General features: G+C 41.5%; 1 protein-coding gene across 3 annotated transcripts in view; it reads right to left on the reverse strand.

Annotated features, from left to right (window-relative positions):
* bak1 (BCL2 antagonist/killer 1) overlaps window positions 1–19,216 on the reverse strand; it is a 146,080-nt gene that overhangs the window by 73,542 nt on the left and 53,322 nt on the right. For 2 of the 3 annotated variants that reach the window (XM_031896844.1, XM_031896845.1), the window contains 2 exons: window positions 16,619–16,683; window positions 11,868–12,000 (listed from right to left, as the gene is read on the reverse strand). In XM_031896844.1, coding sequence (XP_031752704.1) covers window positions 11,868–12,000; window positions 16,619–16,667 — 182 coding nt within the window. In that variant the 5' untranslated portion in view covers window positions 16,668–16,683. Of the gene's footprint in view, window positions 1–11,857; window positions 12,001–16,618; window positions 16,684–19,216 lie in introns of all 3 variants that reach the window. The other variant, XM_031896846.1, reaches the window with a different exon arrangement.

The following is a 19,216-nucleotide window of genomic DNA, read 5'->3' on the forward strand; positions in this document are numbered from 1 at the left end:
TATCCGAGTTAGAAGATGCGAACAGGATAGATAAAAATTAATGAAAAATAATAGAAATAAGAATAATCTAAGAGATAAGAAAAATTGCTGCCTCCAAGGCAGGACAAACTGAAAAAACTGGAGGAAGAGGTGGAGCTACGATGGAGAAAGAGATGGGAGAAAGTTTTTTTCAGTTTGTCCTGCCTCCAGAGAGGATCAACTTAACCCCAGTCGTCCTGCACTGACAGGTAGGGCCGACGGAGAAATGGTCATTTTCATAAAAGTAGTTTTACGAAAGTAATGCCGTGTATGGCTAATATGGCGTGCGTTTTTTCGCACGCGGCGACTGATTAGCTCGCGTTCTGTCAAATACCGCACATAAATAGTCTTCGCGACTTAAATAACGCAAGCAACATCGCGTCTAAATTAACGCAAGTATGCTTTTAGTGAATTGTGCATTAAGACATGAAAAATTAGACGCGATAACATTTTCAACGCATGCTATAAATAGTGCACGTTTTAACGCACTTTGGTGAATCGGCCCTCCTGTGTCAATAAAATTGCTTTTTCCTTGCTAGTGAGTAATTCATGAAGAGGATATCCCCCATTGTAAAAAGCGTACAATCAACGTATTCAATTGGGTCATAAGTATGGTTGGATCAGTATTATTTCCGCACCATTCTTAATGGAGAAGGAAAGGCTAGTAAAGAGTTAATCTCAAGCTGCAGGCATACCTTCAGTTGTCTCAATAGTGCCCTTAAGTCTCCTCATAAAATTTCACCTGTTCAGAAGATCTGAAGCCAAACGGGAAGAAAAAATGCTAAGCTGTATAAAGAAAGTTTCCATAATGCCTCACTCCTGCACAGACATGGAGACCAAGTGAACATGCTCAGTTAGTAAGACTATGAGTCAGCTTCCTGCTGATTGGCTCAGATCCACATTCCTAAGGGGGGGGGAGTGAGTTCTTAGCATTCTTGAGGGAGGGGGGAGCAGGAAAGAGCAGAGAACAGAAAGCTGCGTGTCTGTGGCACAGGAATTACAGACACAACTAATCTAATCTAATTTTTTCAGAGAAGTCAGTGCAGCGTTTCTGTGAGTGCTTATGGCTGTATTTACATAGACCTTTCTGATAAAGCTTACTTAGTTTTTACCTTTCTTTCTCCTTTAACATTTGTGAGTAGGGGATACTCCTAAGTAGATGTGGAACATGACATGATTTGTAATGGAGAATCATATTTCTATCTGTAGACTTCCTGTGTGTTTTGGTCCTAATGCAAGTGGCAGTGATGGCGAGGTGAAGATCTAGAAAAGAAAGATCTCTGGAACTGCAACCTGACACAAAATGTATAGGTGTATGTAAAGAGTTTACATTTTTTTACCTTCTGGTGAAATTGATCAAAGGTGCCAGTCCAAAATATTAATAGGTCATCTATTAAGCGCCAAAGTCTGTGTATATGGTTACCATAATCTGAAAAGATGTAGCATTGGTAAAATGCCGACATATATAGATTGGCAAATACTGGAGCCACATTCAAGTCAATACTAGTACCACTCAGTTGTAGATAATAGGAAAGATCACATTTGAATAGCTTAATTTCAGGCAAAGTTCCAAAAGATTGATGAGAAATTAAGTCTTGGGCCGAGATGGGTCAGTGTTTTGTCAATTCATTGATCTGTAGGTATAACAGTGTATAATGATGTAACATCCATTGTGGCAAGTAGGACCGACCCTCAAAGAGCAGATATGACACAACAATGTCTCTGCTGTTTGGACTGCTCCTTACAGCCCCCTAGACTCCATCTGCATCAATTCCTGTTCCAAAACATGGTAGAGACCCTTATTTACACACAACACAAATTGCACTAAAGTGTGCTTTTTGGGCTTTTTTATTTTGTGTTCATTTGCACACTTACACACATACATGCAGTCACACAAGTAGTGCATTTTCATTTTGGGGCCCCTTCACAGTATTATTTGTGTTATTACCTAATGCTGGAGATAAGATCCTGTAAACTAGAAGCTTTTCAGATGATTTGGCAAAACTTTCAATATTTTTTACCTCTGTAACCCCTTTGTAATTATATTTTTCATAATATAGATACAAATATATGTCAAACATATTTTATTTAATGCACCAGATACAGCTCATTTGAAAACTCCTGAACTTGACAATGTCAAATATGTATAGTTTTATGTAGATTAAGGTAAAAAAAATCAATAATACATTAATGTTTGGTTATCCCAGAAAACTACACATTTTTAGAAGAAACACATTCTGATAAGTCCAAAATTGGTAAAGTCATCTGCTTAAAACTACTCAGCTGTTAAAAATACTGCAATTTGGCACATTTTTTTACATATGAATACAGGGTGCCTACTGAACAATTTGATGGCCAGTATACATAGATTTGCCAAATTATGTATCATGCAGGGACCCAAATTTAATTAGTGCACAATTCTGGACTGGAAGTTTACTTTCTGCAAACAAAACACAATTTCTGTGTATTATGGATTTAAAGGCCCCCATAACAATACAAAGACCCCTGAAAACCATATGTTTTCAGAAAGTATATATTCTGACCAATCCAAAATAGGTAAACATGTCCTTCTACTCCAAACTTACAAACTGCAAATCTATGCTAAAAACAAGCAACAAACAATAATCCAGTGATAAAATGCAATATATTCAAATATCAAATTAATCAATTAACTAACATAGTTAAAATATCTAATCCTAAATACCTGCAAAATATACAGTTTTAGGAGAAAAACTAAAACAAAATGATTAAATAAAGAAAAAGTTTTGAAGAAAAAGTGTATGCGAAAGTAATATTCAAAAATACCTTTGACAGGCCCACTATGCACAATGCAATAGAATCCAATGAAACCAAACAAAAGCAATAATATTTTATTTGCCTTGGGAGACTGGTGGCCAAAATTGCAGTTTCAGTTGTTTTGTTGTTTTATGGAAGCAAATACTCATCTCACAGGGAGGGAAGAATAAACCAAAGTTAAACCTCCATATTCACTTAGGGGCAGATTTACTAAAATTTGTTTTTATTTTTTTGAAACGATGAATAAACTCATTTCCACAAATGTCAGACATTTATCAAATAATCCAAACTGAAATGTATATACAGAAAAAAGATGCAAAAAAGTCACAAAAACCACAACTTTTTACAGGTTAACAACAACTTTTTGGACTTGTCGCACAAAAACCATTGTCACAAATCTGAAATCCTCAAACGTTTCAAAGCAAAAAAGGATCCTCTGGGAAAAGGACACTTGCTATTTTTTTTTGTAGCATAAACAATAGGTATGCTTCAGCAAAATAATCAAATATAGGTTTTCTAATTGTGCAAAATAATGCACATTGCACTTTGGAGTATAGATTATAGTTACAGTCTTACCACAGTACTTAATTAATAAAGCAAAAGGAGAATTGTAAAACTGTGTTAGGTACCAGAACTGGAAATTTAAAATGCTGGGTTTGCTAAATAGATAGCAGAGACTAAAAAAAAAAAGTTGGTTTGATTCTTTGGCACATTATTTACAGCGAGGAACATAAGTATTTGAACACCCTGCGATTTTGCAAGTTCTCCCACTTAGAAATCATGGAGGGGTCTGAAATTTACATTGTAGGTGCATTTCCACTGTGAGAGACAGCATTTAAAAAAAACAAAAAAAAAACAGGAAATCACATTGTATGATTTTTAAAGAATGTATTTGTATTTACTGCTGCACATAAGTATTTGAACACCTGAGAAAATCAGTGTTAATATTTGGTACAGAAGCCTTTGTTTGCAATTACAGAGGTCAAACGTTTACTGTAGTTCTTGGCCAGGTTTGCACACACTGCAACAGGGATTTTGGCCCACTCCTCCACACAGATCTCCTCTAGATCTGTCGGGATTCGGGGCTGTCGCTGAGCAACACGGAGTTTCAGCTCCCTCCAAAGATTTTCTATTGGATTTAGGTCTGGAGACTGGCTAGGCCACTCCAGAACCTTGATATGCCTCTTACGGAGCCGCCACTCCATGGTTATCCTGGCTGTGTGCTTCGGGTCATTGTCATGTTGGAAGACCCAGCCACGACCCATCTTCAATGCTCGGACAAGAGGTTGTTGCTCAAAATCTCACAATACATGGCCCCATTCATCCTCTCCTTAATACAGTGCAGTCGTCCTGTCCCCTTCACAGAAAAGCATCCCCAAAGCATGATGTTACCACCCCCATGCTTCACAGTAGGGATCGTGTTCTTAGGATGCATATCCTTATTTTTCCTCCAAACATGGCGAGTGAAGTTTAGACCAAATAGTTCTACTTTGGTCTCATCTGACCACATGACTTTCTCCCATGCCTCCTCTGGATCATCCAGATGGTCATTGGCAAACTTCAGACGGGCCTGGACATGTGATGACTTGAGCAGGGGAACCTTCTGTGCAATGCATGATTTGAAACTATGGTGGCGTAACGTTGTACCGTCAGTGACCTTTGAAACTGTGGTCCCAGCTCTCTTCATGTCATTGACCAGCTCCTCTCTTGTAGTTCTGGACTGATTCCTCACCTTTCTTATCATCGGTGATATCCCACGAGGTGAGATCTTGCATGGAGCCCCAGTCCTAGGGAGACTGACAGTCGTCTTTAGCCTCTTCCATTTTCTAACAATTGCTCAAACAGTTGATCTATTTTCACCAAGCTGCTTGGAAATTGCCCAGTAACCCTTTCCAGCCTTGTTGAGGTCCACAATTTTGTCTCTGGTGTCTTTTGACAGCTCTTTCGTCTTGCCCATGGTAGTTGGAGTCTGACTGTGGGGTGGACAGGTGTCTTTAAAGAGCTCAGGCAGGTGCTACTAATTAAGATTAATGAGTGGAGTAGAGGTGGACTTTTTAAAGGCAGAGTAACATGTTTTGGGGAGCCAGAATTCTTACTGATTGCCAGGTGTTCAAATACTTATGTGCAGCAGTGCAATACAAACACATTCTTTAAAAATCATACGTGATTTCCTGATTTTTTTTTTTTTTTTTTAAATGCTGTCTCTCGGAGTGGGAATGCACCTACAATGTGAATTTCAGACCCTTCTATGATTTCTAAGTGGGAGAACTTGCAAAATCGCAGGGTGTTCAAATACTTACTGTATTCTGTATTCCTCACTGTATTTATTTTCTTCCACTGTATATGCACAATGTTTTTGCAGTTTTTAGCAGTATGTATGTATGTGAAGTGTAATATGTTTCAATTTTTTTTTTGGGTGGGCCTTTAATCTTTTAGGTGCCAGTAGAGTTTCACATTTCAGTTCCCCTTAGTGCCAGACGTTCTGTTTAGTTTAGGTAGAAAAACTATATATCTTTTTTTTTTCAGGAGAACCTGAGCTTTCCAAATCTGCCACAAATTCTGGTTTACCCCAGAAAACGATATATTTTTGAAAAGTACACATTCTGCCGAATCCGAAATGGGTAACCATGTCTTTCAGCTTTGCTTTTCGGAATTTAGCAGTTTCTATACAAAATTATGAAAATTCTAAAAAATTGGCACTTTCAAGCATCACATCCCCCACAAGAAAAAATATCCTAAATATGAAAGCCAAGGGTCCACTGAACAGTTTGATGGCCATTGTGCATAGGAATACCAAAGTATCTGGCATTTAGAGACCCCCAAAGGAAGGTAGTGCATACAACTTGCCCTGGAGGTCTCCTTAGCTACTAAAACTGAATTTTTGGGCTGTAAAAACACAAAAAAAATACGTTGACCCCCCCCCCCCCCCAGAAAATTGCATCAAACCTTCCACTTTCAAGCACCTTATATCCCCCATAGCATTAGGTACCAAGAAAATGCAAGAGAACAATCCAAACTGAACAGTTTGATGCCCATTGTGCATAGGATTACCAAAGTATCTGGCATCCCCAAAAGGAAGTTAGTGCATACATATTTCATGGCATATAAATCAGGCGGTGTATTTTTTGGTAGTAACAGACACCTAGTGCATATGAATTTTCATGTCTGACGCTCTGAATGCTGCAGAATAAGCTGTGCAGAGACCCTAGAAAACCATATATTTTCCGAAAGTATTTCTGAAGTTTTCAGTATATATCTTTCTACTGCAAACTACAAAGAGCTAGTGGTTTTTACATCATTTCTGAAAATTGTCACAAAGCTAGCATTTCACTCCATTATATACCCCACATTTTGTAACATCAATATTCTAAATATGAACTTCAGGGGTCTACTGAACAGTTTAATGACCAGTATTCATAGATTTACCAAACTATATGGTGTACAGAGGCACCCAAATGTAAATAGTGGCATTTAAGGCTAATGTCAGCACTGGAGATTTCTAGTGAAGAAAATAGCGGGACGGCAGGGGGGGGGCGGAGCAGAAAAAGTTGTAAACCCTGAAAAAGCATTTTTTCCGCAACAATTCTGCATCCGACAATTTGCCTGCTAAAACTTGTCACGATCATGTAGAAGTCAACAGTCAAGTCAATTCAATATACACATGGGATGAAATTGCAAATTAACCCTTTAAGTGCTACAGAACGTAGAATCTACGTTCTGTGGATAAATGTACCCAAGTGCCACAGATCGTAGATTCTACATTCTGTAGCATTTTCAGGTTTGGGAGCAGAGGAGCAGCTGTTAAAGCCGCTCCTTTGCTCCCTGCTCCCCAGGCAATGAGTAGAGGTGCAGGATGAGTGGCCCCTGGGGCACGATCACCCAGGAGCCCCATAGGAAACAACAGGCACGTGGTTACTAAGTGCTTGTCGTTTCCCATTCTCCTGTCGTTTCTCCATTCTATAGCCTTAGATGCCACTTAAATGCCATTAAATTTGTCAGTTTTGCAAAAGTATAGGAGCAAAATGTTTTAACATCTATTTTTGGTCATTTTGGCACAGATTAAAAAATGTATGTTTAGCCTAATGCTAATGTCAAACATGGCATACAAATCCCCTTGGTGGCGTAATTATAATAATGCATAAAAATAAGCATATTCAAGATTTCTTTAAACTTTTCCATGCTCCATTGTGATTATCAGTAACGTCTCATTCTCCATGATGTACTGCCATCAGTATGCAGGCATAATTCCATAAACAAAATAGGGCTGATTCACTAAAGTGCGTTAAAATGATCGCTATTTGTAGCATGCATTAAAAATGTTATCGCGTCTAATTTTTCGTGTCTTAACGCACGGTTCACTAAAAGTATATTTGCGTTAATTTAGACACGATGCTGTTTGCGTTATTTAAGTCGCGAAGACTATTTGTGTGCGGTATTTGATGTGGCGTGCGCTAATTAACGTCCGTGCGCTACTTGACGCACGCGGTACCTCATAACTAGCGCCATTTTGCGCATTTGCGTTGGAAGAGCACAGAAGGTGGTGGTGCAAAATTGTTATAGTAAGAAAAAGTGATGGAGAGCAGTGTGGGAGCCAGCAGAGGGAAAAAGGTGGCAAAAAAGAGGGAACACCTTGCAAGTGTTCCAGCTGCCTTGTCACACAGCTCTGGCAGTGACACTGACACAGAGAGGCCTGGCTTCATAGGCAGCCCAGGTGTGTCAGATGTGGAGGGCACTGACAGGGATTATCGCCCAGAGGAAGCCAGTGGAGAGGAGAGTGAGGAGCTTCAAACCCACTCATCACCAAAAAGGAGCCGGAGAAGACAACAGCAGGAGAGCAGGCTCCGTAATTTAATTTGAGAATGAGGCAGTGGTGGTCGTGCTGGTCTTCCATAACATCATCGGCAAATATGCTGGGAAGACACCGACGGTTGTCAAAACCAAGGCCTGGAGGGACATTGCAGACCATGTTAACAGCATTGGGGTCTGTCTGCGCAGTGTCCAACACTGCAAGAAGCGCTACCAGGATATTAAGAGGGTCCTGAAGAAATAGCTGGCAGAGGACTCCAGATACAGGTAAATATCTTACATTCATCTTTCTATTTTTAACACTTGCTCATCTGCTTTTCTACTCAACAGGCTTTTCCTTTTGTCTAACTGACTTTCCTTCCTTTTTGGCTACTTTCCTGCTTACTTTACTTGTATGTAATGTATGTATGGCATGCCTATTATTATGTGCGCTACTTATGTCCTCAAAGCTGTGGAGTACAACAACAAATTAGGGCAGTAAAGAGGGGGGGTTATTTAAGAAATATTTCCCAAAATACTTAATGCCCTGTACTCTCCTTTATCAAGGAGGATTATTGTTTAAGCATTGTTTAAAACAGAGTATAAGGGAGAGCCCTTGGAGTTAGCGAGGCCACTTAGCAGCACCTTGCAGCATTTTAGTAGGGTTTGTGTCAGAGCATGCCTTAGTATGTTACACTTGAAAGTAAAGGGAATTGATTGGGGCAACAATGAGTAACAAAAAGTGACTGCGTTGTTATGGTTTGCTTATTGTAGCCAACACAATAAAACCATTCCTATATTTTATTTAGAACTGGAGGTGGCCCTGCTAAGAAAGTGTATTTTACGAAATATGAGGAGCTACTGCTGCCTTATCTACACACAGAGAGTGTGAGCGGTGTGTCTGGCACCTTCGATTCGGACAGGAATGTTGGCCGAGGTAGGTGTAATGACATTAATACAAGTGTATTTACTCTTGCACAGAAGCTTAAGATTAATGGAATACAATGTTTTCTACAACAGATTCATCCTTACCACCACCTGGCACTAACAGACGCACACAATCGTCATTTGCTCCGATTCCAGGTATTTTTGTTAACAAATTTTGTTGGACCTGTGTTTTGCGTTAGGCTTGTGTAGTGGCATAATAGTGAATTGTGTCCGTGTATATTGCTGGTGTTTCAATTACAGAAGTGCAGTGTATTGCTAATAAGATAGGTGTGTTATTGGACAAGTGTGTCTTGCTGGGTTAGGTGCAGTCAGTTCATCTTGTACTTTTGGACAGTCAATCTTTTCAACTTGATTTTACCTTTTTGCCTCCTTTGGAATGAATCAATGTCCACAAATTGTTTTTGCAAAATAAACTTGGTCATGTTTTAAAACAAATGACAATCATTATTGTCCATGAAGTTTGCCTGGCATCATGAACATAATAACAAAAAATTAAATAAAGTCTTTTTCTTTTTTCCAAAATGTGGACGCTCCTCCTCTGTGCTCCACTCCCCACGGTGCGATCCTGCAATTAAAGGGGATACGTTTAGTGGGGAGGCAAGTGAGAAAGGATCAAACGTATGTGGCAGTGATGTGGCCTTGTTCTCAGATGAGGAGCCGGCCAACATTCCCAAGCAGCAGCAGGTCCCAACCCAGGCCAGAAGAGCTAATGTGGCCCCCCAGGAACCTGAGAAAGATAGGTTCCACAAATCCCTAATAAGGCATAATAAAGCCTTAATGAAAAAATTGGACACACTACATGTCGACTTGTGTGTGGCCACTAACGCCCACAATGTCAGTCAGGCACGGCAAGCTGCACACGAGTCGGCCATGTTAAGCCTCCAACAGGCCAGTGAGGCACGCCAAGCTGCACATGAGGCTGCAATGTTAAGCCTGCAAGAGGAGCGGTTAGAACTTAAAAGGCAAAAACTTGCATTGTTGGCTCGCCAAAATTCGCTCCTAGAGCAACAAATTGCCTTACAAGAAAAGGCACAAAAGGCAATTGAGCCAACATGCTCTACCAGTAGAGCTAGTGGCGAGAGCACAGCTACCGCTCCTGCAGCTTCTACTAGGCTACTAGGCAGCTTTGAAAAAGAAAAGAAATCTGTCACATTAGGGATCTGTGGAAACTATCTTTTCTTAGGCCTATGTTGTTTGTAAATCTTTCTTTCTGTTCTTTCTATTTGTATGCAGGTGGGGAATCACCTGCTCAAACCATTTCTTTTGGAAGTGGGTTCCCTGTAAATAAACCTTTTTTTTTTGTTGTTTGGTATTTCTTGTGTATGGGATTAAAGATTGTAGGTACTTACAGGAAAAGTAATTGTTAACGATTTGTCCCCTGACTTCATTCCCTCTGGCATCCGCACCTCGGACAGGATCTTGGGGATGTATGGGGTCCTCCAGGTCATCAGCCACATCGCATGGTAAGCCATGCCGGTTCGCAAGATTTTGCAGTACAGCACACGCAGCCACAATGTTGGAAACGTTAGAGGGGCTGTACATAAGGCTGCCTTCTGATTTATCCAGGCAGCGGAACCGGCTTTTAAGGACCCCAAATGTCCGCTCAATCACAGACCGCGCTCTCACATGTGCTTCATTAAAAGCACACTCAGCCTGTGTACGCGGCCTGTGAATGGGTGTGATGAGCCACCTAGAGCACGGGTAGCCAGCATCTCCTGAAACAAAAAAACATGTAATAAGATTCTGCAAACAAATAAGCTGCTTCCAGTCTCCCTCTGTCAAAACATGGCCCTTTTGCAACAGATGTGACAGTGTGAGACTGATGACACTACAAGTAGGTGCCTTGACTTTCCCAGTGGGAAAAGAGGGCACTTTTCAAATTGCAAAACAAGCTTATGGCAGACAGGGCCTGGTTTGACAGTGGGAGACAGAAAGCAAATGTGGGCGAGTTGTGCTAGATGTGATGCAAATACTTACCTAACAGCCACCCGTGAGGCATTTGTCCTGTCTCGAAAGAATGGTAAAGTGTGGACTGCCTTAGGATGTAAGCATCGTGAGAGGAGCCGGGGAACCCAGACACGATGCTCAGGATATTCATATGTGCATCGCACACCACTTGCACATTGAGAGAGTGGTAACCCTGCCTGTTCCTAAGAATGTGCTCCCTGTCTTGGGGGGGTTTAATGCCACAAGGGTGCAATCAATTGCACCCAACACACTGGGGATGCCTGTTACCCCATAAAACTGCCTTTTCACGGCGTTCCACTCGTTCCAATTTTGGGGGAACGAAATGAAATTCCCGGACACCGAATGGATGGTGTCCAGGACCTGGCCAAGGCACCATGAAAAGGAAGGCTGTGACACCCCCCCAACCCTCTGGAAACTGCCAGTGGCTAAAAAGTGCAGGGAGCACAGGAGTTTCACCATTCCAGGGACGGCACGGCTTCTGCGAGTCAGTGGCTGCAGGGAAGGCTCAAGTAGCTCATACAAGCTGGATATTGTGGCTCTATTGAGCCTGTATCGCCTGACGACTTCATCCTCAGTTAAGCCCTCTAAAGTGGCCCTTTCCCTGAAAATACAAGGACGCATCACTCTTGAAGGTTCAGGGACTTGATGTTCCTCCTCCAAATCTAGCAAAAACCCCATAGCAAACTGTGCCCAACGCCTCTCCCAATTAGGCGCTAAATTACGCACACATTCATGCGCTAATTAATGCATTTAACACTTTAGGTGCTTTTGTGAATCATGCGTTAGTATTCTATTCATTTGCTAATTACTGCGTTGCGTTAAAATTAATTGCACGTAAATTAACGCACGCGATATGCGACTTAACGCATGCGATAATACTTTAGCGAATTGTGCGTTAATTTTCGCATCAATTTTAACACAAAAAAGCATGCAATAACTCTTATTGACCTTTAGTGAATCAATCCTAATGTGTTTTGTTAAAGTTTATACAGAATGGAGGTACCCAAATGGTGTTATATAATCAAACATTCAAATTACATACAAATATTGACAGATACAGTCTTTTCATATTCCAATAAACATTCAATGGTTTTAATGTTATTTGTTAATGTAATGCTAAAAGGCTGTTTGTATTCACAGCACTACTACTATATAATTGTATTAATATATGATGTACATTTAAATTACAATTTCTTTCATTATGCAAAAAAACTTTTTTGGGCTAAGATTTTATAAAACTAGTTAAGGTTAGGGGTTATTGGACAAAGGAGTACTTTCTTTCTTGTTAATTTTGTGCAGTTAATGCTACAGTTAAAGCTACACGCTGTGAAAATTCAGATACCTTTCAATACCTTTCTGACTGCTGGGGTTCAACAATTTCTTCATCCAGGGCAAGAGAATATTCATTTTGATCCCTTTCAATCTGCAGACGATGATAGGAGTAACTCTGAAACACGATCTCAGTTTGCTGTGTCACCTGTTCAACTATGCATAAAGAACACCTCTGTTAATGACTGTCCCTTTTAGGGCAGTGACACATGGGGAAATTAGTCGCTGTGCGACAAATCTTCATTGTCGCGGGCGACTAATCTCCTTGCAATGCCATCCCACCGGCTAGAATGTAAACCAGTGGGGTGGCATATGCCGCGATTTGCCTAAGTCGCACAGTTTCCTCTCAAGGCAACTTTGGCAAATCGTGGCGCCAAGTATGCCATCCCACCAGCAATTTACATTCTAGCTGGTGGGATGGCATTGCGGGGAGATTAGTCTCCTGCGACAACGGAGATTTGTCGGGGCGCGACTAATCTCCCCATAGAGCAGAGTGAAGAGATGCAATTTAGGACTGTCAATAAGGCATTTCTTTACATTTCTTAAATAAGGGTTATTCTCAGCTAGGGGCATGGATTTTGAGCCTGAATACGCTTAGCCTGTAAGGAGTGCAAATGAGTCAACACTGGAGGGAAGTATGTGGTTATACTCAGTAATCAGGTTATCAGGATCAGACATTGACCTAAAGTAGGAGAGACTGTACCTGAGCCTATGTCTGTGTCCCGTTTATTTCAAATTAGGAAAGTGGGCGATGGAGCAAGTTGGGAATGAGAGTGTGAGGTAGAAAATTTAACTAAATGATGATCAGAAATGGGGAAGGTGACACTGTCGAAATCAGAGAGGGACTAGATCCAGAAAGTGTTCTTCCTGTTGAGCTGGGGGTGTTTGTCTACTGCTGGAGCTCGAAGAAGGAGATTAGGCAGGGAGAAACTGAGAGGGCCAAGGTAGTGAGGGATCATTGATATGGGAGTTGAAATCCCCAAGAATGATTGCAGGGTTATCAGTACAGAGGAAACAAGAGTACCAGGTTTCAAAGACAGGGCAAAGGAAGGTAGCAGAGGGGGATGCTGACGGAAGTCTATAATTGACAGCCACCCAGACAGAGAGAGGATGGAAGATCTGGAGGGCATGCTCCTCAAAAGATGTGAATGAAAAGGCTAGAGAAATTGGAATAAGCATGAACCGACAGCGAGAAAAGAATTACAACACCCCTGCTGTGTTCAGTGGTCCAGGCAGTGTGAGGGGAAGAGAGACCACCATGAGGAAGTGCAATGGGAGGATCATTCTGCAAAAGCCAGGTTTCTGTTAGTGATTTGGAGAAAAACAGATGAATGTGAATTTGCTAGTTAAAGAGTGGACATTGAGAAGGGCACAAAAAAACAAAAGTCAGGAAGAAGGGAGAGACGGAATAACGGACAGAATAATGGAGTAACTGGACAGAAAAACAAGAATGAATATAAGGGGGTATGGAGCAGGGCCCAGGGTTTGGAGAGACATCTCCTTCAGGCACTTTTAATGAAGTGTGGGAAGGTTTAGGCGTATATCAAGTTACACACTACGACACATTATCTATGCTTTGCAATTGACTTTTATTCCAGTTTTACAAGATACTTAAAATATAGAAACCGTTCTCCCAAAGTAGAAACTACTCCAAATATTCCTCATATACTGGCTTGTCAGGGGTTAATAAACAAAATGTCCATTAAACTTGCACAGTCACAGTGAAAGTAATCTCAGTCTGTTGTAGTAGTGATACATCTCTCAGAGACTATTTTTGCTGCCTGATCCTATTCTTCAGTGGAAGATCTAGGAAGGAACCTGCACTCTGAAGGAGTGTGCCCCGAGTGGGGATCCGTAGAGACAGCGTGGGAGCAGAGAATGAAGGAGACAAGAAGCATAGCAGAACAGGAGGGAGCATCAGCTGTGGCTGGAGGTGACTGACACACCAGCAGAGAACTTTAAGAGCACACGGTCATGATGTGGATGTAAGTAGAAACCAGAAGTGCAGGAGGTTTTATTACCAATGGTAATATGCTATTGGCCTTCTGAGTGGGAACTCAACATGACCAGCAAACCCATCATTATTTTATCTTAACAATTTTAATAGTATTAACGCAGATTATTTCTTGGAATTTATTCCAGTTTTACCTGCTTGAAAGATGGTAAGTGGGAGCTTTTGTTGTACTTCTTGGGCTTATACTCTGCATGTGCATGTGTGGCAGTTGTTTTTGGGGCCAGCACTGTAGGGACTGTACCTGGTTTGTGCAACAGGCATTGTCAGGTACTGGCCCATGTCTAGTTTAAAGACTAGGCCAACAAATGTGTCCTTTTCCATCAGTCAGTGGGTATTGTGTTTTGTATGTAGCCCAATTAGGTTTTTTGATATTTGCCTTTTTTTACTCAAGTTTAGGTGAAGTCCTTTGAAGGGGTGGTTCACCTTTAATTTAATTTTTAGTATGTTATAGTATGCCCTATACCTAGCTACTTTACAGCTGTTTTGCAATTATTGATTTTTTACAGTTTTTGAATTATTTCTCTTTCTAGCTTTTAAATGGGGCTCAATGACACTGGCAGCCAAATACTATTGTTTTGTGAGGCTACAAGTTTATTACTATTTATTACCTATCTTTCTATGCAGGTCCTCTACTATTCATATGCCCATCTCTCATTTAAACCACTGCTTGGTTGCTAGGGTAAATAAGACACAAGCAACCAGATAGCTGTTAAAATACCAAATGGAGAGCTGCTCAACAAAAATCTAAATATTTAAAAAAAAAAACACATAAAAAACACATAAAAATTAACAAATGAAGACCAATTGTAAATTGTCTTAGAATATCAATGCCTACATCATAATAAAAGTTAATTTAAAGGTGAACTAACCCTTTAAGATGAGGTTTGGCATTTGGCTTGTGGTGCTTGATTCTTGTATGTGCCAGTAAGGGTTGGCTTATTTCTTTTTTGTGAAGGCAATGTCAGTTATTGTATTATTGCCTTGTTGTCTCTTATATACAGGACTTGTGGGTTGTGCCAGTGTCCACGTTTAATGCGTGGATCCTTGGTAGTGGGTTGCAGTTTGGCTGTAGTTTGACCATTTGGTAAGTCAATGTCTGGGCTGTGTTTTTGGGCTTGTTTCAGGCCGGGCATGGTAATATCACCTATGGTTGGAATTTGTTTCAGTGGTGGTTTGTCTGATCATAGCACTGGCACTAAATATTGTTTTCTATGGTTTGTAGAGCCATTTATATCTACTTGAACTACAAGGGGGTCAATTTTATTTAGATTTTTTTTAATTATAATTATACATTTTAATTTTTATTATTATTATAATTCCCACCCCTGGTTAGACATGGCTTTGCTTGGTATATACCATATGTACTGTCAAGGAACGGACTTGGAAGAAAATGGGATTTTTACTTATCTACTTGTCGAAAATTCCTTTTCTTTCACATACCCACATGTCAGGACACGTTCCTGTCCAAAATATATTGGGGGTTCCTGTACTGCTTTGACAAATGTATAAAAGTGATCAGGAGGGAGTCATGTAGGTCATAAAGGGTTTTGATATTTGCTATGGTACAGGTTTTACCTCTTCTGTGCGGGCAGGCAATACTAACCATGTGTACTGACATGTCAGGACTTGGAAGAAAATGAATTTATGGCAAGTAGGTAAGTGAAATTCCCATTTTATATGGGATCTAGTTCAACCCTTTCATCGAAATAAAACCTGCCTATCTGCTAGTTGATTAAGAGGAATGAGAAAAACTCCAAATTTGCCTCAGAGGAGAAAAAACTTTCTCATTTCAATATGGTCATTGGACTGGTCCCTGCATCAATTTTGTACTAAGAGCTAATTTAAGTATCCCTGTATTTTCTCACTTAGTAAAAAGTCATCCAACCCCTGCTTTTTAAGGAAAATAAAAGGTGCAATCTCTAACCTGTTACCCCAGGCTGGAAACTGCATTGGCCTAGGTATATGCAAGTGAGTAATCCTCTTCCTGCTTCTTTCTTTGTGCCGGATGCGCATGTGCAGTAGTATGAAAAGCCGAACTTTGACAAGAAAGCCATCTATTTCATTCTTCTGCACATGCGTCAGCTTTGGGATATTAAAGAAAGAAGATCACTCACACATGTATGCAACCTTTTTAAGCCCCATTTAAAATATTACGTCTCCTTTTAATTTCGTTGGATACACTGTGTCCACTAAAACGATCTACTGGTTAATGTTTCTCTTGTATACCAGGGCCAGAACTAGGGGGAGGCAGAAGAGGCACCTTCCTAGGGCACAACAGTGAAGGGGTGCTAGGCAGGTACTTCTGTTGCCACCCCTACTCTCTTACCCTGACTCTTCATTATCCTGCGCTCCCTCCCTGCCAGCATCTGCATGTAGCGCTCCCTCCACTACTGGCGTTCCCGCTTGCGTGCACGCGTGGGGGGGGGATTGGGGGAAGCGGTGGGGGCAAGGTGGTCACCTAGGGTGCCCAGCCGACTTGGCCTGCCTCTGTTGCATACACATATAAACAACTAAACCCTCCTCTGATCTTATTGACTGGAACACAAGTTACAATTAGCTAGGGAAAAGTCATCAGCCTAGAGCTTTGTAAACTTTTTGACATCCTAAAATGTACATTTTTCAACTGTGAAATCTGTAAGGGTGAAGACACACTGAGCTACTTAGTAGAAGCTACTTGTCACAGGTACTAAATGCCAGAATATACCCTGCCATAGACAATGTTCCATGTGTCTTCACCCTAAAACTGCAACAATAGCTTACCATCAGATGACAGAAATTGGTCTAACTCTTGCTTATCTGTAGCTGCCATTAGCAGGACCAGACACCTAGAAGAAAACAATATCATAAATCTGCCTGAATTTTTTTGTAATTCCATTTCTGTACCAAGATATAATACTAAATACATAAGAATGAATAGTGCAGACCCAGTGTGTTGGAAGCGCATGAAAAATAAAAAATAAAAATACAAAATAGTGCAATAGGTTTCAAAAGTTAATGAAACTTGTAATATCGTGGAATACTCGGGGCCTGAACTCCAAGTTTAAAAGGGCCCTACTATTTGACTACATCAAACAAAGGAAACCTGCCTTGCTATTATTACAAGAAACTCACTTGGTCGGCCAGAAGCTTCTGTCTCTCAAGAAACACTGGGTAGCCCAGGCTTACCACGCTCCTTTTTCAACTCATGCACGGGGTGTATCTATTTTGGTTCGGAAAGGTATCATATTTGAATGCTTGGGTCTGAATACCGACTTTTACGGTCGCTATATTGTCTTGCATTGCAGAATCGCCAATCAGCTCCTAACACTGGCCAATATTTACAACCCTCCCCCATCTGATAATGACCTATTGGGAAAAATCTACGCCCTAATAGCATCATATCCCAGCGCCCCTATATGTCTCCTTGGAGACTTTAATGCAGTCCTCGCTCCCCACTTAGATAGACTGGGGCAAACTGCAACTCAACCTACTAGCCTAGCTAAATGGGCTGAGGCCTTAGGCCTCACGGAATTGTGGAGATGGAAACATCCCAGTGAGAGGCAGTACTCCTGTCACTCCCCAAGCTATGGCTCGCTATCCCGAATTGACTTTGCCCTTGCATCCACTGACTTTGCACAACTGCTAGTCTCTGCGGAATATCTCCCCAGAGCCTTCTCTGATCATTCTCCATTGCACTTAACCTTAAACTTGTCTACCAAAGCCAGACGAGCTGATTGGCGGTTATGCCCTATGTGGTTATCTAATATAGAAATAAGGGAATCTTCACAGTCTGAATATGCCGCATATTGGGAACGGAATCAGGACACTGCCCCTGGGGATGTACTATGGGAGGCTTCTAAGGTAGTCGCCAGAGGCACATTAATAAGTGAAATTACTAAGGCTAGACATAAATCTAAAGCAGAGCTTAAAGTAGCTGAGACTGCCTTGGGGGAAGCCGAAAAGGAGTATGCTAGTACACAATCAGAGGAATCACATCAATCCCTCAACCAAGCACAAAGAGACGTAGAGCTAGCCCATACTAAACTTACAAGAAAAAGACTACTTTACACAAACCAAAGAGTTTTTGACCAAGGAGAAAAGGCCGGCAAATTGCTAGCCTACCTCTCTAAGGCCCGGGACTCACAGACCCTTATTCCCAGTATCAGAGACTCCAATGGAACCCTTGTCACCACTCCTCCTGAAATTCTTGACACTTTCACAAAATACTACCAAAATACTTACCGGTCACTATATACGGCCACCCCAGAGGAACTCATGCAATTCCTCGATAGGATAAAATTTCCAACCCTACCCCCGGCAGAGGCAGCCTGTTTGGACACCCCCATCACTGAATCGGAAGTGGCAGACGCACTTGCGGCCCTTCCCTTGGGCAAGACCCCCGGACCTGATGGATTCCCAGTAGCCTGGTACAATCTACAGGGCCCTCTCCTAGTACACCACCTTCACCATACATACCTCAATGCCATAGATAAGGGCCAATTACCTCCCTCCTTTTACAATGCCACCGTGGTACTCATAGCCAAAGAGGGTAAGGATCCAGAAATATGCGATTCCTACAGACCCATCTCGCTCATCAATACCGACGCTAAAATATTTGCCAAAATACTGGCACGCAGATTAGCTAGAAGAGCCCCTTCGCTTATACACCCAGACCAGACTGGCTTCATGCCGGGGAAATCTACCTCTCACAATCTTAGAAGAGTATATACTCACCTCCAACTCAAACATGACAACTGTGGCTCACGTGCCCTGGTCTCATTGGATGCGGCCAAGGCATTTGATTCTGTAGAATGGCCCTATTTATGGGAAGTACTGAGGAGATTTGGTTTCGGCCCAAAGTTCATTAGCTGGATCCAATTGCTATACAAGAACCCTACGGCTCGTATCAAAATTCACGGAACCCCATCTGATCCCTTCCCTCTCCATAGAGGCACTAGACAGGGCTGCCCCTTGTCTCCCCTACTATTTGCATTTGCTATTGAACCGCTTGCCTTGCTAATAAGACAGTCTCCCAACATAACTGGGTTTAAACAATGCACTATGGAAGACAAACTTGCCCTATATGCAGATGATCTATTACTTTTCCTGGCCGACACTTCCACTTCTCTGCAAGCGGCCCTCCAGACACTTTCCCTATTCGGCAGCTTCTCGGGTCTCCACATAAACAAAACAAAATCAGTAATACTCCCGGTAGACCCCACACTGAACCCCCCTAATAACACCCACGGCTTGCGCTGGGTTACGAAATTCAGATACTTAGGCATACAGATTTCACCTTCAAACACACCATATATAGCCGACAATATTGAACCTCTCATCACCCAACTTAAGTCCACCACGACCTTTTGGGCCAAACTC

This window comes from Xenopus tropicalis, chromosome 2 (assembly GCF_000004195.4).
Source record: "Xenopus tropicalis strain Nigerian chromosome 2, UCB_Xtro_10.0, whole genome shotgun sequence".
Taxonomy (NCBI): domain Eukaryota; kingdom Metazoa; phylum Chordata; class Amphibia; order Anura; family Pipidae; genus Xenopus; species Xenopus tropicalis.